The sequence below is a fragment of the Mesoplodon bidens genome (genome assembly GCF_964165515.1).
Source record: "Mesoplodon bidens genome assembly, chromosome: 18".
In the NCBI taxonomy this organism is placed as follows: Eukaryota; Metazoa; Chordata; class Mammalia; order Artiodactyla; family Ziphiidae; genus Mesoplodon; species Mesoplodon bidens.
In genome coordinates this window covers 13,463,476-13,487,249 of record NC_138175.1, presented here as the reverse complement: position 1 = coordinate 13,487,249, position 23,774 = coordinate 13,463,476, and the positions used below count along the sequence as shown (strand labels likewise).

The window sequence follows — 23,774 nt, the reverse complement described above, 5'->3', positions numbered from 1 at the left end:
AGTCAGGCTGTTTAACACTGAAACACTGGCAATCAACAAAGGATGAGGCCCTTCAAAAGAGGAGGACTTGTTTATTAAAGGATCAAAAGAGATTCTTAGCCCTTAAATACTCTTGCTAAAATGACCTTTTTTAAAAAATTTAAAAATTTTGGCTGCATTGGGTCTTCGTTGCTGCACGCGGACTTTCTCTAGTTGTGGTGAGCAGGGGCTACTCTTTGTTGCGGTGCGCGGGCTTCTCATTGTGGTGGCTTCTCTTGTTGCGGAGCATGGGCTCTAGGCACGTGGGCTGCAGTAGTTGTGGCTCACGGGCTCAGTAGTTGTGGCGCACGGGCTTAGTTGCTCCACTGCATGTGGGATCTTCCCAGAGCAGGGATCAATCCCGTGTCCCCTGCATTGGCAGGTGGATTCTTAACCACTGCAGCACCAGGGAAGTCTCTAAAATGACCTTTATGATCACACTGTGAACAGCCAACGCAAAGTTTAGAATGTCACAATGTGCTTTCATATGTTTTTGTCAGAAAAACCACACATGCGCAAAACAACACTACTTGATTCATTATTTGCTCAATTTAAGAATCAGCATCCAAGTGCAATCTTAATTTTGCTGTCAGATTTTTTTTTTTTGGCTGTGCCATGGGGCTTGCAGGATCTTAGCTGCCCAACCAGGGATCAAACCTGTGTCCCTTGCAGTGCAAGCACAGAGTCCTAACCACTGGACCGCCAGGGAATTCCCTTGTTGTCAGATTAAAATAAACTAAAGCAAACAACAAAAAAAACTTTTCAGTTTCATTTTTAAAGAGAATCAGTTTCCTTCTCTCAACCACTTGGCCCATTTTCTATGAAATTTTGGTCTTCATTTAAAGTAGATTCACTTTAAGTGACCTTTTTTTTTTTTACATCTTTATTGGAGAATAATTGCTTTACAATGGTGGGTTAGTTTCTGCTTTATAACAAAGTGAATCAGTTATACATATACATATGTTCCCATATCTCTTCCCTCTTGCGTCTCCCTCCCTCCCACCCTCCCTATCCCGCCCCTCTAGGTGGTCACAAAGCACCGAGCTGATCTCCCTGTGCTATGCGGCTGCTTCCCACTAGCTATCTATTTTACGTTTGGTAGTGTATATATGTCCATACCACTCTCTCGCTTTGTCACAGCTTACCCTTCCCCCTCCCCATATCCTCAAGTCCATTCTCTAGTAGGTCTGTGTCTTTATTCCTGTCTTACCCCTAGGTTCTTCATGACATTTTTTTCCTTAAATTCCACATATATGTGTTAGCATATGGTATTTGTCTTTCTCTTTCTGACTTACTTCACTCTGTATGACAGACTCTAGGTCCATCCACCTCATTACAAATAGCTCAATTGGTACAGCTACTATGGAGAACAGTATGGAGGTTCCTTAAAAAACTACAAATAGAACTACCATATGACCCAGCAATCCCACTACTGGGCATATACCTTGAGAAAACCATAATTCAAAAAGAGTCATGTACCAAAATGTTCATTGCAGCTCTATTTACAATAGCCAGGAGATGGAAACAATCTAAGTGTCCATCATCGGATGAATGGATAAAGAAGATGTGGCACATATAGACAATGGAATATTACTCAGCCATAAAAAGTGACCTTTAATCCTAGGAGTCAAGGACTTTCCTACTCAGGTTCAAGAACAACTGAATTTTTTTATGGCACCCTGTCTCCAACCTGCATAATCTTTTACACCTGGCACTCCAAAGGGTCTTGCCCAGGACATGGGGAAGCAACAACTAAATTGGGTTGGTCTGTCCTGGTCTGTCCTGGTGCCTAACTCGGGATCATGGGAAGCTGTATTCATTCAGCTAAATGTAACTTCTCCTTATTCCTCCATGGCAGCCAGTCTCAAAGTGTGGGCCTTAACTTGATTTAAAAATGTGAGGTCTTTCTTTGATCTTTGTGGGTAAATGATGCTTGTTTCATAGACATTCATTATTACATAAGTCTAGGGGCTATTTATTAGCAACTAAGTGGGTTATTATGGACTATTAACATTTGGGATTTATAAAACAAAGCTAGCCATTACTAGAGATCCCTAAAATCTCCAATTCCATTTTCCAGTGGGAAAGGTAAGCATCATGCAATGCTAAGCAATGTTAAAAAGGTTCTGCTGGGCATAGAAGAACTAGAACTTTACTCCCTTTAAATTCTATTTGTTTTAAAGGAGAAACTATGACTAATTCACTTAGGTAATTATCAACCACATTTGTTGTAGATTCCATGGTTCACTCTATAAGTGTGTAGTCACATGTACTTCCATCAAAAGAATTTTTGGCTACTAGCTTTCCTCTAACAGGACCTTAAGACATTCTGTATGCATCGTAGTTCAAAACACATCCCCCCAAATTTGCTTATCTGGTGCTGCTATTTTAACACCTTGCAATATAAATACTATCGAAGTCAGAAGACAAAGCATTTGAATAATTATGTTTTAGGGCAATGCTTCCCAACAACAAATCCTGAGTATGAGGTTTCTATTTCTCAGTGATAACTTTATGGCTGTTGCTAGCATCAATTTTGTTGTTCCCCAGTCTTGTTACTATGACTGAGTTTGTTTTCCATCAGAGGGCAAGAGCAGGTGGGGAAACGGTCGTTAGAATCTTCTGCCCATCTTAGATGAGCAGCAGTTAGAGAAGATTGAGAATCACCATTCGGAGATGACACGCTTTAGAGACTTTTGCATGAAAAGACACAGGAAAGAGTAAACAGAACTGGAAACCCAGGAACCTGGGTCCTGCCTGTGCACATCATCCAGACACTCACAGACACATGGGGACGGGTCACAGCCCTGAGAGCAAGAAGGGCTCTCAATTGGCATTTTCTATGGTTAATTTCACTTCTAACCTTGCAGGGGACTCACAGGCAGGGATGAACTTCAGTAGCCTGGTATGGAAGACACTTTGCCAACTCTTTCTGGCTGTAAAACACTGAGGGCAAAGGTAGAAATGAGTGACTCACTTGATAGTCCTCCATCCTTTCTATCAACTCCCAACCCTTTTAGCTAACAAAGAAGAAACTGGAAAGGGGTCTGTTTCTGTTTTTTTTTTTTTTAAATATCTTACTACTTGAAGTATCTTGTGTGTGCTAATATCACCACTTTCCTTGTCAATCTGGTACACATATCAGTTTTCCAAGCAGCTCATTCATTCATTTATTCAGACATTTGTTACTTCCTGTTGGCAGGCACCAGTGTGCTACCTACCGTCTCCTAGGGAAACCCAGATGAATCAGGCAATTCCAGTCTTTGGAGAGTTTACAGTTTAGTAGAGAAGATAAGACACATAGTGAAAACACAGTGAATAAGGAAGAGCATTTTGAATGGTGTCATGTAGGGAGAGGCCAAGTGCTATGAGAGTCTGGGAGAAGGAAAAACTCCGTTCTAGATGGGGAGATAAGGAGAATCTCTGTGGAAGAAATAGAGTTTGAGATGGACTTAAAGGATGTGGCAATCGGGAGCCACTGAAGATTTAGGAATCCCGCTGTAACAAAACCACATGCTCTTTGGAAAGCTTCACAAGGCAATGGGCTGAAGGAAGTCTTGGCAGGGAGAGACCTGCCCAGGAGACTGCTGCAGTAATGAGCATAACGCAGCTCTGGCCAAGGTAGGGTAGTAGTGGGTAGGCATCCTGGAAGGAAGACTAAGGAGGCTCGTGAGGATCGGCATGGGGTCTGTCCCAGCCACTGGCTCTGGTTTTTTCCAATTATCCCCCATTTTCCCCTCTACAGCCTCTGGATTCTCTAGGACAGAGCAAGGAATGGAGACCGTTGAAAAACACAGATCATCTCCCAGACGTAGTATTGGGTGAAAGAAGCTGTACAGCAGAGCACACACCATGTGACTTTTCTGGGAAACGAGGAGCAAGAGAAACTAGCAGTGGAGACTGAGCCGTAAGGACCAGGGGTATAAGGGGTGAAGTAGGCGGGATAACGCACCCCCCTTTCAAAATCTACGTCCCAATACCTGGAACCCGTGACTATGTTACTTTACATGGCACAGAGGACTTTGCAGGTGTGATTAAATGAAAGACTTTGTGATGAGGAGATGATCCTGGATATCTGGTGTGTGGGGGGGTGCGGGCGGATGGGAGCACAGTGTAGTCACAGGGTTCCTTATAAGTGAAAGATGGAGGCAGGAGAATCAGAGTCCGAGAACGAGAAGGGACAGGAGAGCAGAGGTCAGAGCAATGTGACTGCTGGCTGGGGGCCAGGAGCCAGGGAACACAGGCAGCCTCTAAAAGCTGGAAAAAGTGAGGAAACGTTCTCCCCTAGAGCCTCCAGAAGGAAGGCTGCCCTGCCAATTCATTTCTGAGTTCTGACCCTCCAGAAACACAAGAGAATAGATGTGTGTTGCTTTAAGTCACTGAGTTTGTGGTAATTTGTTACAGCAGCAATAGAAAACCAAAGGGGCGAGGTATCCAGAAACCAGCTGAGGACAGTGTGTCAAGCAGGGGGGAGCGATCGCCATGTCGAGAGTTGCTGCCAGGCCCGGTGAGAACTGACCACCAGGTTTAGCCAGGTGAAGGTCCCGATGGCCCTGGCAAGGGTACTTTCAGTGCCGTGGTGGGTTTCAGAGAGAACAGGACGCTTATTTCCTCTCTGTCTAAATGAATGAAGACGACATATGGACCAACAGTGAGTTGTGTGTCTTAAGATAAATAAATAAATAAATAAGGAAAGGGAAGATGATGGATGCTGCTCAGGCATCAATTTGGGTTCTCTGCTGGGAATGTTTCCAGAAATGATTACCCTCAGGTGTTTCTGAGATTCCTGTCTATTTCTTTTTATTTCCCCCATAGAGTCCTAATTTCCAACCTTTGCCCTAATTTGGGTCTCGAAGCCCCTTCAATCACTGAATTCTGAGGTGACACCAGGGGGCACTCTTGGAGCCTGTGTTTACCCTGTGTCACATGGAACCACAGTGACTTGGATCCCTGGCCCTCTCCCAGCTTGCCCTAGCTTCATCCTCCAGGTAAGGCTCACCTGGCACCACAGCAGGCCAGGGCTCACAAGTCCCTGGCAGGTAGCAAAGGACAGTGGCTGCTGATTGGCCAGGCAGGCCCACTTAGGAAGCCTTGTTGTGGGCTAAGCAGACCTCGACCCCCTTCAGTTAGCAGATTTCTCATATCCACTCCGCTCTGCAGGCAGGGGGAGTTTAGCAAGTTTCCCAATCATCAGCTTTTATCTGAATTCTCAGCTCAGACCAGCATTCCAAGCTGGGCTGTGCTCAAGCTGTTCCGGAGCCCCGGGTGGGGTGGGGACCCTGAGTCTTCCTGCATTTAGATCTCCTCCCTATTGTCCGTCCCCATTTAATTACTCAAGCTCCAAAGTTCTGAATGGCTGGACCCCCAAAGCCTGTCAGAACCACATGTGGCAGAATCTGTGGACTTCTCAGCCACTCAGAGACAGATACACCTCGTGGGATTAGGATGAGACACACGTTCAGACAGTAGGGTTAACCCAACAGCAGGGGCTGGGGAGTCAGGGCTTGCCTTCCTCTAGGGTCTCCCCAAACAGAGGGCTTTTCTCCAGGGGCACGGTCAGATGTCTGCCCACAGGAGGCCCCCTCAAGGTCTGGGTGTGTAAGACGGGGGGAATATGATCTGCCCTTTCAGTTATTTTCCTCTTGGTGGCAGGTCCGGAGTGAGGGAAGGATTCTGGTTGGACTGTGATGAAAGCTGCAGCTCTCTCACCAGAAAAATGCACAACCATGCATGTTTTACACACAATTTCATCTCTTCCATCAATCCCAGAAAATGGTCCATAGAACTCCAGGGTTAAGAAGCCCTGCTCCTTGTGTCTTCCAAAGTGTGATACTTACTCCACTGATGGTGCTCAGGATTTTAGGGGATAGGAGGATGAGCATTTATTTTAATAGCTCTATTTTTTTTTTTTTTTGTTTTTTTTTTTTTTTTTTTTTGCTGTACGCGGGCCTCTCACTGTTGTGGCCTCTCCCGCTGCGGAGCACAGGCTCCGGACACACAGGATCCGCGGCCATGGCTCGCGGGCCCAGCCGCTGCGCGGCATGTGGGATCTTCCGGGATAGGGGCACGAACCCGTGTCCCCTGCATCGGCAGGCGGACTCCCAACCACTGCGCCACCAGGGAAGCCCTAGCTCTATTTTTAAAGTGCATGTAAACCCTGATTTCAGGGTAATATTGCCTAGGGTGAGTAAACGGTAAAATAAAAAGTGAGTCTACTTAAAGATAAATATTAAATAGTTCAAGTCATATGCCAATTTGGAAAAAAACTGGGACAGTGATTCATGGATGACAAGTCTGGGAAACAGTATCTATGGCCTTGGGAGGTTTGGACCCGAAGTTCTTTTCTTTCCTATTTCTTTTAAAAAATTGCTGGTTGCAGCTCAGTCAATGGATTCCATGCCCCACTAACAACGTGAGGCACTCTTATCTAAGCTTGGAGTGAGGAGCCCTGAGCGCCCAGTTGAGAAGAGGGCCTGGCTTCCCTGCTCAGCCATCACTGATTCACTTCCTCAAGTCCAGGGCTACAACAGATCTTGTCTCATCCCCACGGTATGTTGGCTCAAACAAGTTTGACTTGTTTCATGTGTGTGTGCTTCCCTGTGAGTGTGAATGTGTGGGTAAGTGTGTTTACAGGGGGGTGTGGCAAAGTGGGGGAAAGGGGAAACCAGTGGGGCTGAGCCTTGTCCCTGGAATTTCATGGCAGAGCTCCAGCAGGCTCCCTGCTGAGGACTACACTTGGGAAGAAGGATTCCAAGGAGGGGCACCATTCAGAAATGAGTTCCAAACAACAGAGCTGGTTCATGACACTCCCCTTCCCCGTCAACGCCCCTTCTGGTCCTCACACTACAGGAGCCGGGTTCTAGCCTCAACAGGTGTCAGCATCCCTGGTCCAGCAGGAGGAGATGGGAGAGGTGGAGAAGGCAGCATGGGGGTTGCCAGAAGGGCTTAACCAGAGAGAAGAACAGATATGTCTTCTCTCCATTCAGCCCTTACGAAGATGGCTTCTCTCTGAAAAGATATCTTCTCCAGATTTCTCCTCTGAATACCTCTCTTCCCCAATATAAAGACAACCCTACACTAGTTTCCAGAATAATAGAGAGAAGCTGATGAGCAACTGGAGTATTGGGTGACTACGGCCATTGGTCAAGTTTGGGCCACGGGTTTGTAAATGTGGTGTTAATTTTTAGTTTTTTTCCCACATCCTCAGGTGGGGGCCCAGATACAAGGATGCCTGAAACATGGCCACACTGGGACTCTTGGGGTAACAGGTGAGTGCAGGGGTAAGAAACAAATTTAGACTCAGTATTCTCTGAAGGTCAGGTAAAGCAAAGGAAAACGAAGCCAAATCAAACCATAGTGCTGGGTAGCTAGCAGAGCTGGGAGGTAAAGCCATCTAGGGCAGCTAGCCAGGAGAGATGCTCTAGATGGTGCTGGGAGGAGAGGCCGCACCCTAAGGCTCCTGTTTATAGGACACAGTTACAATGTAGGATGGCTTCCATGAGCCATCACGAGCCTGGAAGCCTCCAGTATTCTGGCCCCCACCTCTCCTTTCCTGCACTCAGCTTCCGTTACATCTATGGCTGAACCATCTGCCCCTTTAGCATGACCTGACACCTAACATCAGCTTCCAAGATGAAACCGGGCCCCTGCTGCAGAATGCTGGGTCCTGCCATGTCACGTATGAAGTCTCCAAAATTCAACCTTCCCCTTCCCTTGGTCATCGTCACCGTTACCTCTCACTCGGGCTATGTGGTAGCCTCCCGCCTGGTCTCCTCACACCCACGTGGGCTCCGTCCACCCCTTCTTGGCATCGCAGCCAGGATGCTCTTCCAAAGATGCAAATCTGACCAGGCCACACCCCTGCTTGAATCCATTACCAGGCTTCCCGTTGTTCTTAGAATCAAGTCCCAAATCCTGACCACAGCGGCCCTGGCTGATCTCCGGCCTCCTTCCACTCCCTCTCCTTGCCCAGCAGCCTCTGGTCACATTGGTTTTATTTCTGTCCCTTGACTCTGCCAAGCCCTTACCCTTCAGAGCCTTCACACATTCTTTTCCCTCTGTCTGGGAGGTTCTTCTCACCACACTTCACCTGGCTTGATGAGCTCCCAGGGTAAATAGCACTTTCTCCAGAAAGCTCTCCCTGATTCATACTCTGATGGCACCAGGTAATTTACGAATTACTGTAGGATTCGTATGTTACCTCATTAGCCTGTTAGGTCCATGAAGACTGCATTGCTTTTGTCCATTGATACCTCCTCAGTGCCTAGCTCAGTGCTGTCAATCACTAAGGGACCAAGTGAGTGAGTGAATAAATGATTAAAGAATCAGGCAAGATGGCCTAGTGAAAAGCCACCTGGAACAGTGAGAGGCAAGTTCTTTCATCCAAAGAGCTAAAAGCACTTGCTGGGGCCATCTTGAATGCAAGAGCTAGAAGCAGGGAACAACTGTTGGTTTATGTCCAAGCATGATGGCCTCACTGTCACCAGTCCTACAGCTGGGCCTGGGGAAGTCCTGAAGAGTCGGTTTGCCTCTGGCACAAGCCTACCTGCAACCCAACGGATAGGATCATCTCCCAGGCCCAAGGGTCCTTGGGATGGAGAGAGCATTGATTTTGGAATCAGACACACTTGACTTTTCCAATAACTAGCTCAAATTACCTCAAATTCCAAACTGACCTCAAATGACAGTGCCTCCTTGATCCTCAGTTTCCACATCCTAAAATGGGGATAACAAAACCCACCCCAGGATCAGTCAGAGGTCTAAATACAATCACGAGCCTGTGGTGCACAGCAGCAGGCAGCCCAGAGTGCTACTCCCTTCTCCCCAGCAAAACTGGCTTACCCCTGCCATGTCACTCTGCTGGACACCCAAGCCAGCATGCAAGACAAGGAATAAAGGGAGGTCTGAGGGGTGGGAGGACATAGGCCACCCGAGACACTGCGCCAACCTCTCCACGCAACCAGAGAAGCCGTTGTGCAAGACTAGGGTGGCACCAGGAAATCCAAACAAGCTGAGAAGGGTGACTGGTCTGTGCCTTTTGGATGCAGGGGTAGGGTGAGATGGGGAGGAGAGGACAGGTGAACTTGGAAGCTATTATTCAAACAGAAATGAAGAGCAGTTGCGAAGAGGGAGAGGCCGCTAAGGGGACAGGAAGGAAAGATTGAGTGTGTGAGGGGCTGGGAGGGAAAAGGTGATCCAAGTTGTCAGATGGCAGAGGCTGCTGCAGGAACAAGTAGCAAGGAGGAGGCACCTTGGGAGGTGGGAGAAGTAGCAGATAGAGGAGGGACGGGGGAAATGCTGGAGAGGAAGGGCAAACTCCTGGTTGGGGGGGGTGGTAGGCAGGGACCTGTTACCTGGGGAGAAGAGAGGTGAGGGCGGAGGCTGTCACCTTGGTTCCTCCTAGAGGGCAGGTGAACGCGGCCTGCCGGGGAGTGGCGAGTTGGGGCGGGGAGGGTGGGGGGAATAGAGGAACCCCGGGCCCGGCTGTACCTGAGGGTCTCCTTGCAGGTCCCCCACGTAGTACTGCTCGAGCCAGCGGCGCGCGTTGTCCGAGTGCCGGTGCGGTGGCCCGTCCAGGTCGGCGCTAACATCCTGACCAGCCCGTGCCCGCAGCAGCTGCTCGCCCCCTGGGTGGTGCCTCACGAAGCCGGTGAGGTCGTAGAGGCGGGCTCCGCAGCGGACCCAGCAGGCGCCGGCCGCCAGGCGCCGCTGGACCTCGGCGGGGGAGAAGGAGGCGGCGGGGGGCGGAGCGGGGGCCATGGCGGGAGACGGGAGCTCGCAGCTCGAAGCCTGCGCGTCTGCTCTACGGCCGCCCAGCGCGCCTCTTAACATCCCCTGAGCCGCTGCCGCCTTGACTGGTCAGCCGTCGCCGCACCTGCTCATTTGCATGCCGCGCTCCCATTGGCCGCTCCTAAGGACGTTGCCCGTGTCCGGAGGGGCCCCTTCCCCATTGGCCGGCAGGACGCCCAGCCGACCCGAGCGGGGCGGGCCGGGGGATGCCCGCCCTCCGTCAGGTGGTCCTGTTCAGGTAAGAGGGAGCGTCAGCCAAGTGTGTCTCATTGCAAGAGAGCAAAGGCGGGGGAGGACGCAGGTGGAGCAAGTCTTCCTGTTGCCGGCGGCTGTGTGGACCGACGTCCTCGATAGCCTGATCGCCACCGGAATAACTCTTCTGCTGCTGCCTTATGGGAGAAACTTGCAGTTTTCCTTCCTCAGGCTGTAGGAGTGGGTGAAGAGTGCGGGAGGCGGCGTGAGAACTAGAGTAAGGCAAGGGAGACACTGGCCTCTGGCGCCCCCAAACTCAGTAATCACGATATACAATATTTTAATGTAATATTTTTTAAAAAATCATGTAGTGTACAAAACAATATGAATGTGCTTAATGCCACTGAACTGTAAAGTTTAAAATGGTTAAAATGGTATATTTTATATTATGTATATTTTACCACAATAAAAAATATATATAACAAAGAATTTTAAAAAATAGGAATATTGGCAAACCACAGCCAGTGGGCTGGCCACCTGATTTTGTATATAAAGTTTTAGTGGAACCAGGACTAGTGAGAGGAGTGAGGCAGGTTGGTGAAAGTGAAGGGTTGGATCTCGTCTTTAACACTGTAAATTCTGGTATTTTGTTCATCATGGATTTTTTTTTTTTTTTTTTTTTTTTTTGTGGTACGTGGGCCTCTCACTGTTGTGGCCTCTCCCGTTGCAGAGCGCAGGCTCCAGATGCGCAGGCTCAGCGGCCATGGCTCACGGGCCCAGCTGCTCTGCGGCATGTGGGATCTTCCCGGACCGGGGCACGAACCTGTGTCCCCTGCATCGGCAGGCGGACTCCCAACCACTGCGCCACCAGGGAAGCCCCATCATGGATTTTTTTTGTTTGCATTAGTTTTGAATTTTTAAAATACACTTTTTGTTTTTGTTTTCGGCTGCGCCACGCGGCATACAGAATCTTAGTTCCAGGAGGAGGAATAGAACCCCTGCCCCCTGCAGTGGAAGCTCGGAGTCCTAACCACTGGACCGCCAGGGAATTCCCTAAAGTATTCTTTATCTTGATTACTGAGTTTTTTGGCACACCCTTAACTTTTGCCTGCAGAATGACTGCCTCAGTTGCCTCACTCTAGTCTCATCTTCTGGGGAGGATCCTGAGGGACGAACAGAGAATCCTGCTGCCATTATAGGAGGAGAAATAGGGACCTAAAGAAGTAAAGCCTGGTAGTCATGCTGGATGGAAGGGAAGAGCAAGTGTGCTCAATCCAGTTTTGTTTATAATAAGGGAGAACTGCACACAACTTTAACTGCCCAGCAATTGGGGATCTCACCTGAACTTATAATTTGTAATAAAAGGATCCTGGTACTGAGGTTGCCCCATTCAACTGGCCTTGGTCTCTCTCAGCAAAAGGTATTTTCAGGGTCACCCCTGTTTATGCTCTTCTGGGGTTGGGCCTCTATGCTGGGCCAGCTCTGTGGGGGAAAGCCTAGCTCAGATGCCCTAGGGGCCACCCCAACTACAGACACGTCCAAGGCCAGGAGAGTTGTTCCTTCCTTCTCTCCTTCCCAAGACTTTCCTGGCTCACCCTCAGGGAGTAGGCAAGAGTTCGGCTGAGTATATGGGTCGGCTGTGGAACTGCTGTCCAACAGGCCTGGAGGGAGGCCTTAGGTCACTAATTTTGCTTTTCTCAAGCAGTGAATACATAGTCACTCTCACTCCACTTCCACACCTACTCTGTTCCAAATACCTTGCATGTGCAAAAGCATTCAAACACTCCTGGGTGTCCTCAGGTACTTCCTGATGACAATATCTGTAGGCCACCCGCATTTGGATTTGTCACCGTTGCCTTAAACTCATATTATCTGAAGTTAAACAAGCAATTTAGTCATCTATTCAGAATTGTAACATTTCTTACCATAGTAATTCCACTTCTAGAAATGTGACCTTTCAGATTACTGTATAAAGATGTGTAGGGAGGAAAAATAATTTTCCTTCTACCCTTCTAGGTTCTCGGCTGAGACACTCCCTGAAATAAAAGATTAATAGGAGAACAACAAACTTAATTTCATATGTAAGAGGACCCCAAAGGTATGAGACCCAAAGAAGTGACCAGAGCAGGCAGCTTTTATACCTTTTGGACAAAGAAACAATAAATTTGTGAAGAATTGACAAGACAAAGGAGTTTGGGCTTGGAGTAGTATATTAGTAAAGAAGTAACAAGATTTTTTTTTTACAGACATCTCAGCTCTGAACTCCCTATCTCTAGTGATAAGAATGCCCTCTACCCTTCTGGTACATGGAAGGTACCTTTCACATGGAAGACTTATTTCCTGCTTTTAGGGGGACAAAGCAGGGTCAGAGTGTCCTTCTTGTACCAGCTGTTTCTTAAGTAAATTTAATTCAAAATAATCAATATGCCAAATGGCATATTTTGGAGTGGCCTGCCCTGAACCCCATCAGATGTATGCATAATAATATTAATTGCGGGGACACCCCTGGCAGTCCAGTGGTTAAGACTCTGCCCTTCTGCAGGGGGCGCAGGTTCAATCTTTGGTTAGGGAACTAAGATCCCACATGCCGCGCGGTGTGGCCAAAAAAATAATTAATTAATTAATTAATTACGACATTGCTTATAGACTAGAAACAGCCCAAATATTCATCATTAAGGAAGACTGAATAAATAAATGATGGTGTATTCAGTGGAATACTATGTAACCGTTAGAAAGAATGAGGTAGATCTATGTGTACCGATAGGGAACAATCTCTATGATATTGTAAGTGGAAAACAAGAACAGTGTGTATGGTATGCTAATAATTATTTTGCTATTTTAAGTTCCTTAATTTTTAAAATACTTTAAATGCAAACAAAAGAGTATGTATATGTTCTAAAGCAAAAATAGTATAATTAATTCAATGAATTTCCCTCCCAACTCAAGAGCTAAGACATTACAAAAATTGCACCTACTCCTACACTCCAAAGCTTCCATCTCTCTGCCTCCTCCCAAGAGGTAATCACTGTCCTGACTTTTGTTAATGTCCATGAAAAAATTTTTTAATATTTTTATCACATCTATATGTATGCTTATGCAACATATTGTTTAGATTACCTTGTTTCTGAATTTTATGAAAATCACATGACACTGTATTTTGATTTATGTAACCTTTCATGTTTTACTCAATATTGCTTTAGGATTCATCCATGTTCTTGAGGGTCACTGTAGGTCATCAGTTTTCACTGCAGTGTCATATGCCACAATACAAATTTATTTACCCATTCTCCTTTACTTGCAGATATGAATTTGAGTTTTTCTTTTTTTTCTATTATAAGCATTCTTGTACATATGGGTACTTCAACTATACTTCAATAAAAATGTTCTATTTCAAATAATAAAACTCAGGATGTATTTTTTTAAATTAATTAATTAATTAATTTATGGCTGTGTTGGGTCTTCGTTGCTGCGCATAGGCTTTCTCTAGTTGTGGTGAGCGGGGGCTACTCTTCGTTGTGGAGCACAGGGTCTAGGCACACGGGCTTCAGTAGTTGTGGCACTTGGGCTCAGCAGTTGTGGCTCATGGGCTCTAGAGTGCAGGCTCAGTAGTTGTGGTGCATGGGCTTAGCTGCTCTGCAGCATGTGGGATCTTCCTGGACCAGGGATCAAACCTGTGTCCCCCTCATTGGCAGGTGGATTCTTAACCACTGCACCACTGTATTTTTTTAAAAAAAGAAATGAAAGGTATAAAGAGCAGAGATGAAGGCTTAAAAATCTCTCTGTTTGCAGATAACATGATTGTTTACATAGAAAACATCAACTAATTTGCAAAGCAATCAGAACTAATAAGTGAATTTAGCAAGTTCACAGGATCCAAGGTCAAAATACAAAATCAATTATGTGTTAACTACTATCAGCAAACAATTGAAAAATAAAAATGTTAAATTCCATTTATAATAATGTCAAAAAGCATGAATTATGTGAACTAATTGAAAACTACAAAACACTGCTGAGAGAAATGAAAGAGCATCTAAATAAATGGAGTTCATGGATATAACAAGTTCCAAGTCCATGGACTGGAAGGCTCAATATTAAGATCTCAAATCCTCCAATTGATCTAAAGATTCAATCCAATCCCAATCATAATCCCACTAGGTTTTTTTAAAGAAATTGATAAACAATTATATAATTGAAATTTGCTAAGAGAGTAGTACTTAAATGTTCTCACCAAAAAAAGAAAAAGAAAAAGAAAGACAAGAAAAAAATTGACAAACTGCTTCAAAATTTACATGGAAATGTAAAGGACCTAGAATATCCAAAGCAATATTGAGAAAGAACAAAGTTGCAGACTTACACTTCCTAACTTCAAGACTTAAAACTTCACATTTGAAAGAGTGTAGTGCTCTCATAAGAACCGACAAATAGATCGATGGAACAAAACAGAGTCCAGAAATAGACCCAAACAGATAAGGCCATTTTGTTATTTTACTGAGATACAAAATTTGACCTTTTTAATGTATAGTTGTCCCTTGGTATCCACAGGGGATTTGGTCCAGGACCACCACCCTCTCCCCACAGATACCAAAATCCAAGGATGCTCAAGTCTTTTATATATAATGGTGTAGTATTTGCATATAACCTATGTACATCCTCCTGTATACTTTAACTCAGCTCTAGAGTACTTATAATAACTAGTACAATGTAAATGCTATGTAAATAGCTGCTGATGCATAGCAAATTCAAGTTTTGCTTTTTGGAACTTTCTGGAATGTTTTTCCCCAAATATTTTCGATCTGCAGTTGGTTGAATCCGCAGATGTGGAACTCATAGATATGCAGAGACAACTATACAGTTCTATGAGTTTTGGGCATCTTCTATACTGTTATAAAGATCAGGTTTGTCTCTCCTTTTGTCAATACCACATTGTCTTTGTTATTATAATAACCTTATATTAAATCTTGATATCTGGTAAGTCTACTGCTCACTCCCTGTTCTCCTTTAGCGTGTCTTGGCTTATATTTGGATTTTTCCTTTTTCATATAAACTTTAGAATCATTTTGTTAATGTCCATGAAAAAGCCTATTTGGATTATGAAAGGAATTGCATTGAATCTATAGATTAATTTGGAAAGGATTAATACGTTTGCAATACTGAGTCTTCCTATTTATGAACTTGAGCTATATCTCTACTTATTCTAGTCATATGTAATATAGTTCCATGAAGTTTAAAATTTTCTGTATACAGGACTTGCATATATATGTTAAATTAATTTATAAGTATACCTTATAGGGTTTTGTTTTGTTTTTGCTATTGTCAATGGCTCCTTTTTAAAAAAAGCTTTTTTCGTTGAAGTATGACATCCCTAGAGAAAAGTACACAAAATCATAAGGGTACAGTTCAATGAGTTTTCCCAAAATGAACACACACTTACCAGAAGATAGAACACTAGCAGTCCCACAGAAATCTCCCTCATGCCCTTTTCACATTACTACTTCTTTTCTTCCCCAAAGAAAATCACCATGTTGGTTTCAAAAACTGTACATCAGTTTTGTCTGCTTTTGATCTTTATATTAATGGAATCATACAGGGTGTGCTCTTTTGTAGCTACCTTCTTTCACTCAAATTATGTTCCTGAAATTCCCCCATGTTTTGAGGTGTAGTAATCATTTGTACATTCTTGTGGCTGTATAGTATTTCACTATATGAAAAAGCCACACTAATGTATTCATTCTATCATTGATACCTATTTGAGTTGCTTCCAGCTTTGGGCAGTTAAGAATAAAGTTGCTATGAACACTCTTGTACATGTCTTTTTTTTTTTTAGGATAATTGACCTATAACAATGTTAGTTCCAAGTGTACAACATAGTGATTCAATATTTCTATATATTACAGGATGATCACAAGTCTACTTACCATCTGTCACCAAAGTTATTCCAATATTCTCGACTATATTCCCCATGCTGTACACTTCATCCCTGTGGCTCATTTATTTTGTAGCTGAAATAGGTACCTCTTAATCTCCCTCACCTATTCCACTCATCCCCCTTCCCTCCCTCTGGCAACCACCTGTTTGTTCTCTGTATCTATAAGCCTGTTTCTGTTTCTTTGTGTGTGTGGTTGTTCATTTGTTTTGTTTTTTAGAGTCCACGTATAAGTGAATTCACATGATGTTTGTCTTTCTCTGTCTGACATTTCATTTAGCATAATACCTTCTAGGTCCATCCGTGTTGTCACAAATGGCAAGATTTCATTCTTTTTATGATTGAGTAATATTCCACTGTATATATATACCACATCTTCTTTATCTGTTCATCTATTGATGGGCACTTAGTTTGTTTCTTTTTTTTTTTTTTTTTTTTTTTGCGGTACGCGGTCCTCTCACTGTTGTGGCCTCTCCCGTTGTGGAGCACAGGCTCCGGACACGCAAGCTCAGCAGCCATGGCTCACGGGCCCAGCTGCTCCGCGGCATGTGGGATCTTCCCGGACCGGGGCACGAACCTGTGTCTCTTGCATCGGCAGGTGGACTCTCAGCCACTGCGCCACCAGGGAAGTCCACTTAGTTTGTTTCTAAACCTTGGCTATTGTAAATAACGTAAACAATGCTGCAATGAACATAAGGACGCATATATCTTTTTGAATTAGTGTTTTTGTTTTCTTTGGAAAAATCCCCAGAAGTGGAATTGGTGGATCACATGGTTGTTCTATTTTTAATTTTTTTAATTTTTTTTTTTTTTTTGCGGTACGCGGGCCTCTCACTGCTGTGGCCTCTCCCATTGCGGAGCACAGGCTCCGGATGCGCAGGCTCAGCAGCCATGGCTCACGGGCCCAGCCGCTCCGTGGCATGTGGGATCTTCCCGGACCGGGGCACAAACCCGTGTCCCCTGCATCGGCAGGCGGACTCTCAACCACTGCACCACCAGGGAAGCCCTCTATTTTTAATTTTTTGAGGAACCCCATACTATTTTCCATAGTGGCTGCACCAATTTACATTCCCACCAACAGTGCACAAATGTTCCCTTTTCTCCACATCCTTACCAACACTTGTTATTTGCTGTCTTTTTTAATAATAGCCATTCAAAGAGGTGTGTGTGGGGGGGTATCTCGTTGTGGTTTTGATTTGCATCTCCCTGATGGTTTGATGTTAAGCATCTTTTCCTGTGCCTGTTTGCCATCTGTATATCTTCTTTGGAAAAATGCTTATTTTAAAATCAGATTGTTTATTTAGTTGATGTTGAGTTGTATGAGTTCTTTGTACATTTTGGCTATTTAAATCCTTACCAGATATATCGTTTGCAGAGGTCTTTTCCCATTCAGTAGGCAGCCTTTTCATTTTGTTGATAGTTTTCTTTGCTCTGCAAAGGATTTTTAGTTTGATGTGGTCCCGTTGGCTTATTTTTGCTTTTGTTTCCCTTGCCCAAGGAGACAGATCCAAAAAAAAATATTGCTAAGACCCATGTCAAAGAGTGTACTGCCTATGTTTCCTTCTAGGAATTTTATGGTTTCAGGTCTTAAAAGCTTTTTAAGTCAGTAGCCCTTCTAGATTGCCTTATTTCTGTCCATGATACTACAGCTCACCTAGCCCTGACATGCAAAATCTTAGAATCACCCAAGACCTATACCGCAGGCTTCTCCTTTAAAATGCATCTTCTGTAACTTGTATTTTCTTTTCATCATAGAAAGGATAGAATTAAAAGTGACCCAAGAGAAGGAATATGGTTCAATTTCATCATTTGATAGATGAGGAAGATTAGACCTGAGACCATAGAACTAGTGAGGAATACAGCTGGGAGCCTAGTTTAACTTCAAATTTAATGCTAATTTTTCTATTGCCACTAGACATGAGCAACTCAAGGGCAGGGGCCACTTTGCCTCCATCATTGCTGTTTTTCTCCTCACAGAGCTTCAGACACATACTAGGTGCTTAATAAATATGTGTTGAAATTGAACTCCACACTCTAATTCAGATGCTCCCCTGATGCTTAGACTAGTGCAATAGCCTAACAGTCTCTTTTCCTTCAAGTTCCGCTTCTTCCGATGCATCTTCAACACCACTGAAGAAGTGCAAATTAACTAAGTACATGTCATTACCCTGCTCAGAAACTGTCGGATGTTCCCTCTTGCAAAAATGATGCGATCCAAATTCAAGCTGGGATGCGAGCCCTAATCACTTCCTCAGGCTCACCTCACCCTCCTTCAAATGGAAAGATCCTCTGCCTGGCAGGCCTGATCCCTAGATTCAAGGACCACCTCTCCAAAGAATCTTCTCTGATTCCTTTGCTGTCTGTCCCACTCATATTGCCCTTGCCATACAGTGTCCTGTACTATTACCCTCACTCCCTAACTAGACTGAAAGTGCTCGAGGGCAGGGAATGATTCCCATGTTAGTTTGAATCTCCAGCACTTAGCACACAGTAGAAAACCAATAAATATTTACTTATAATTATGCCAGTAAGTATAAACACAAATTTGTCACAAGCAAACATGCATACATTTCAAGCACTCTTTTTTAAAAATTAATTAATTAATTATTTTATTTTTGGCTGCATTGGGTCTTTGTTGCAGTGCATGGGCTTCTCATTGCGGTGGCTTCTCTTGTTGCGGAGCACGGGCTCTAGGCACGTGGGCTTCAGTAGTTGTGGCACTCAGGCTCGGTAGTTGTGGCTCGTGGGCTCTAGAGCGCAGGCTCAGTAGTTGTGGCACACGGGCTTAGTTGCTCCGCGGCATGCAGGATCTTCCTGGACCAGGGCTCGAACCCGTATCCCCTGCTTTGGCAGGTGGATTCTTTATCACTGCGCCACAAGGGAAGTCCCTCAAGCACTCTTTTGAACACTAAGCATTTTGCTTATACTAGGAAAATCTGAAGGTAACATCTTTTTCTTCCACATGTTATTGTCTACGTACCTCATTCATTGCGGGACAAACCCTGGGGTTTTTGTTTATTTCTTTTTGGTGGGCTTTTTGTTTATTGGCTGGTTGGCTAGCTGGTTGGTTGGTTTGCTAAAAGACAGCATAGTGTCTGTTGAAGCATTGGGTTTGGGGCGTTTGTTTTTTCCATTTTATTGAGATATAATTGACATACAGCTCTATGGGAGTTTAAGAGGTGTCTGACGATCTCACTTCTATGTGGAATCTAAAAAAAAACAAAAATCACAGAAAATAGATAATAGATCATATCTGTGGTTACCAGTGGTGAAGCACTGGTTTTTGAGTCAGAAGTCCTGAATCTACTGGAGGTCCTAACATTGACCCTGCTGACTTTAGCCAGCTTCTTATGCTAGTGAACACTGGTTTCTTTTGTCTTTTTAAAAAAATTCTCACACAGATGAGAGCCATTCGTCCTGACTGTGTAGTCTTGCAACTGCAAGATGAAATTTCCCCTTCATCTGGTAAGGTATCTCTATCTTAGAGATGATGACAGTCCAGAACAGGAATGGCCAGGCAAATAATAGCAGGTGCTCCAAAGACTAGCCTGATTCTTGTGCAGCCGCAGGAGACACCACAGGCAGGACTGAGGCTCGCCATGGTTTTTCCCAAAGTGTGACTGACAGAACTGCCGGTGTCCCGTCCAGATGCCCTAACTGGGGCATGCACCTGTCCTCCAGCTCCAGGGCGTTGGCTGCTAACTGCTCACCCCTACACCCTCCTCCTGTCCTTGGCTGGCCACCACGGCTTTGTCTGGAGATGCCTGGAAGGTTCTGCTCCATCCTGGGAGGGAAGCCTGTGGGCCAATGACTAATCTCTGTGGGAGTACAACACCCCTGCTCCCTTGCCTCTGGCTGCGTGTGGAAGGACAACCTCGGTGATACATGTCACGTCCTAGTGATCCCCTGGGATCAGGCTGAAGCTACACTTAATCCAAACTCATGTCTTTCCTTGGTTCACCCCCTGCCCTATCCTGCTTCCTTCTCCGCCTTACATGTTTCTTTGGAGCCCCTCCTCTCAGTCAATCTCTTGCACAACAATCACCCTTTCAGATCCTGCTTCTGGAAAACCCATGTAATAATAATGTCCTGCCCACACCCGTCTTATAAAAAGATCTGTAAGAAATAAGTTTCACGGTCAAATAAGTGGGAGCAGCTCTGCAAATTCTGTTCCCCTCCTAAAAGACCAAAATGCATATTAAAGGTTCCGAGAGATCTTGCCATAAAGAAACCTGCTTAATCCTGGTAGCACTTGCTTTAGCACATCTAAGCCAGTCAGGTTCAGAATAAGTAGGTTGGGGGTGAGAAAGGGATATTGGGAAGAATCACTGATGGAGACTATTCTAAGACTAAGTCTATTCTGAGGCTGGCTTTGGGGTATGGATTCAGTTTGGTTGGAGATTAGAGAGAGGATTTGTTCTGTGTAACTGTGGGGAAGTTCCCAGACCAGCAGTCACCCAAGTCCAAGCTTGGACACAAATGACAAGGCTAGAACCAGCTCAAGCCCCAGGGTCTGGGTGTGGAAGCATCACCCCTCTTGCCCTTCCGGCTAGACTGCTGACCCCTAGTCACAGCTCCTCTGTTGCTCGCTCTAAACAAGGACCACGCGGGATGACCACCTCTCTCCTGCTTTCACGGCCAACTGGGAAGAGTACTGTTTGACTACAGAAAACGTTTGGCTTTTTTCCTAACTGAAGACGTTCCAAAGTCAAATTCCGTCTAGGAGATCAGTTTGCCATAGTCCATCTTCTCTTTTCTTTCTCCAAGAGGGTGTGAGGAAAATTATTCTCTATTAACAACGTGGGTTGGCAGGTCCACAGTGATGGGGAAAACATGATATCAACATGAACTTGGCAGAGCTGGAAGATCAGAGTGTGAGAAAAGGAGCAGGGCAAGGGCAAGACGGAACCAGTCTCCTCTTTGACTTTCCCTATCCCTGCCTCAGGGCGATGCTGAAATGTCCCGGAGCCAGTGCCCAATCCCTGAGAGTCTTCATAATCCTCATTCTAGGGGCTTGGTGTCCGCTCCTTTCCTGCCACTTCCATCTGATTAGAGGAAGTGTGCTGCCTGGAGAGTGTTGGGTCCAACTGGATGAGTGGTGACCCCAAGGCCCTACTTTTGGGGAGCTCAAGGCTTTCCAGAGCATCTGAAGGAGGCAGCTGGCTTTCCCACCCAACCTCTAAAGCTACCTGAAAACTTCTAACCATTGAACCTTCAAACTGCAAATAAGAAGCCAAGGCACACTCAGGACTTCCCTGGCGACCCAGTGGTTAGGACTCCGTGTTCCCAATGCAGGGAGCGCAGGTTCAATCCCTGATCAGGGAACTAAGATCCCACATGCAGTGAGGCCAAAAAATATATATAATAATAATTAATTAATTAATTTTTTAAAAAAGCCAAGGCACACTGAAAAGAGGAGTTTGAAATGCCCAATTATTTGATTATACAATTCCACTTAAGATGATAATATCACATATGAAACCTGCTTGAACAAGCCAGTTTAAACTTAACCAATAGTTGAATTGTCTCCAGACATGAAAAAGCCACAGAAGCCAGTAGTTTAGATGTAGGTCTAGAAAGAAATAAAATAAAAATAAACTTGATCAGAATACCAGCCTGTGGTGACTGGTGTACTAGCACAATAAACTTGAGTCATCCTGGGTTTTGTAGATATTATGTGATTAATTGCTTAGGGCAGTCCTTGCAAAAGCCTGAGACCAAGAAGCTGGGAGCATGGGAGGAAATTTGTGGTGTGTTCGTGGAAGGCTGTGTGCTGCCAAGGGGACTCACGGTGTGGACACTGGTGTATCCAAGATGTGTGCGTGTGAGCAGAAGCTGGGTGCCCGTGAGGTGCCCTGTGGTACAGAGGCAAACGGCTGTGTCTGAGAAGGCCTGTGTAGAGGAAGAGGGCTGTGTGTGGGGAGGGGAGCTGTGATGTGGATGTACACACTTGAGAAAGCTCACTGTGTGGACATGAAAGGCTTTGCGTTCTTGAGGGGACTTGTGGTATGGACGTGTGTACCTGCCCAAGGGGATCAGTAGTATGGACACAGGATGCTGTGTGTTCCTGAGGAAACCTGTGGTGTGTTTCCAGAAGCCTGTATAGACACGAGGAGATGTGTGGTGTGGATATGGATGTGTACCCAGAGAGCTGGTAGTGTGGACACAGAAGGCTTGTGTACCCAGGGGAACAGTGGTGTAGACATTTGTGGTGAAAGGACCTGAGAGCTCTTGTGTTGTGGACAGAGATGGCTGTGTGTGCCAGATGTGGCTTGGGTCTGGACACAGAAAACAGTGTGTGTTCTGAGAGAACTTAGCGTGTGGACAGGGAGGTCTGTGTGTCTCTGAGGGAATTCTGTGGAGGGGGGCAGTGGAAGGCTGTGTAGATGTGATGCAACTTGTGGGGTGGACACAGAAAACGGTGTGTCCCTGAGGGGACTTGTGGTGTGGATAGAGGACACAGAAGGCTGCGTCAACCCAAGGGCACAGAGACTCAGTAGTTAAAGAAAAAGGCTGTGTGAACTCGAAGGGATGTCTGCTGTGGACCCGAGTCTGTGTAGGTGTCAAAGGAAACTTGTGATGTGGACAAAGAAGGCTGTGTGTCCCCGAGAGGATGCATCCTGTGCATACGAGGGTGTGTGTGCTCAAGACAACATGTGGAGGGGAAGCAGAAAGCGTTTGCTCCGGGGACTTCCCTGGTGGTCCAGTGGTTAAGACTCCGTGCTTCCACTGCAGGGGGCACGGGTTTGATCCCTGGTTGGGGAACTAAGATCCCACATGCCGTGTGGTACGGCAAAAGAAAAACAAAGAAAGCTGTTTGTTCCCAAGATGACATGTGGTGGTGTGGAGGTAGACGTGTCGACATGTGCCCTCATGTGATGTGGGCATAAAAGGCGGTGTGCCCCTGAGGAGACTTTCTTTGTGGATAGAAGGCTGTGAGCACCTCAGGGACTTGTGGTGTGTGTCCCTGAGGAAAATCGTGGTATAGACGAAAAAAGACTGTGCGTACCTGAGGGGACTTGTGATGAGGACATAGGTGGCTCTTTGTATGCCGGGGGACACAGAAGGTGGTTGTACCCAGTTGAAATTGTGGTGTGGATACAGGAAGCTCTGAGTACCTGAGGAGACCTGTGGTGTGGTCACAGAAAACTGTCTGTAACCAGGAGACTTTCAGTTTGGGCAAAGAAGGCTCTGTGTAACCCAGGGGACGTGTGATGGAGACACAGAAGACTTGTGTACCTGAGTAGAATTGTGTGAACACAGCTAGCTGTGTGTACCTGAAGCAACGTCTGTGTTGGACAAGAAGGCTCTGTGTTCCGAAGGCAAATTGTAGCAGGGAGGTAGAGATTCTAGTACCTGAGGTGACCCGTGAGGTCAACGTAGAAGGCTCTGGATACCTGAGACTGTGGTCTCCATGCTGTGGACACAGTAAACTGTGTTAGCCCAGGGGACTTACATGGACATGGAAGGCCATGTGTGCCCAAAGGGATACGTGGTGAGGAAGCCAAAGCCGTGAGGGGGCTTGTGGTGTCGACATAGAAGGCTGTGTATGGCCAAGGGGACTTGTGGTGTGGATACAGGTCTAATCAAAAAAATACAGATAGGGCTTCCCTGGTGGCACAGTGGTTAAGAATCCACCTGCCAATGCAGGGGACATGGGTGTGAGCCCTGGTCCGGGAAGATCCCACCTGCCACAGAGCAACAAAGCCTGTGTGCCACAACTACTGAGCCTGCGCTCTAGAGCCCGTGAGCCACAACTACTGAGCCCACGTGCCACAACGACTGAAGCCCACGCACATAGAGCCCGTGCTCTGCAACAAGAGAAGCCACCACCATGAGAAGCCTGCACACC

The 23,774-nt window shown here is 45.7% G+C and overlaps 1 protein-coding gene across 1 annotated transcript in view; it reads right to left on the bottom strand.

The window, feature by feature from the left end:
* Positions 1-9,825, bottom strand: part of FA2H (fatty acid 2-hydroxylase) — a 55,184-nt gene extending 45,359 nt beyond the window's left edge. The window contains exon 1 of the mRNA XM_081217250.1: positions 9,508-9,825. Coding sequence (XP_081073376.1) covers positions 9,508-9,777 — 270 coding nt within the window. The 5' untranslated portion in view covers positions 9,778-9,825. The remainder of the gene's footprint in view (positions 1-9,507) is intronic.
* Positions 9,826-23,774: the final 13,949 nt, after the last annotated feature.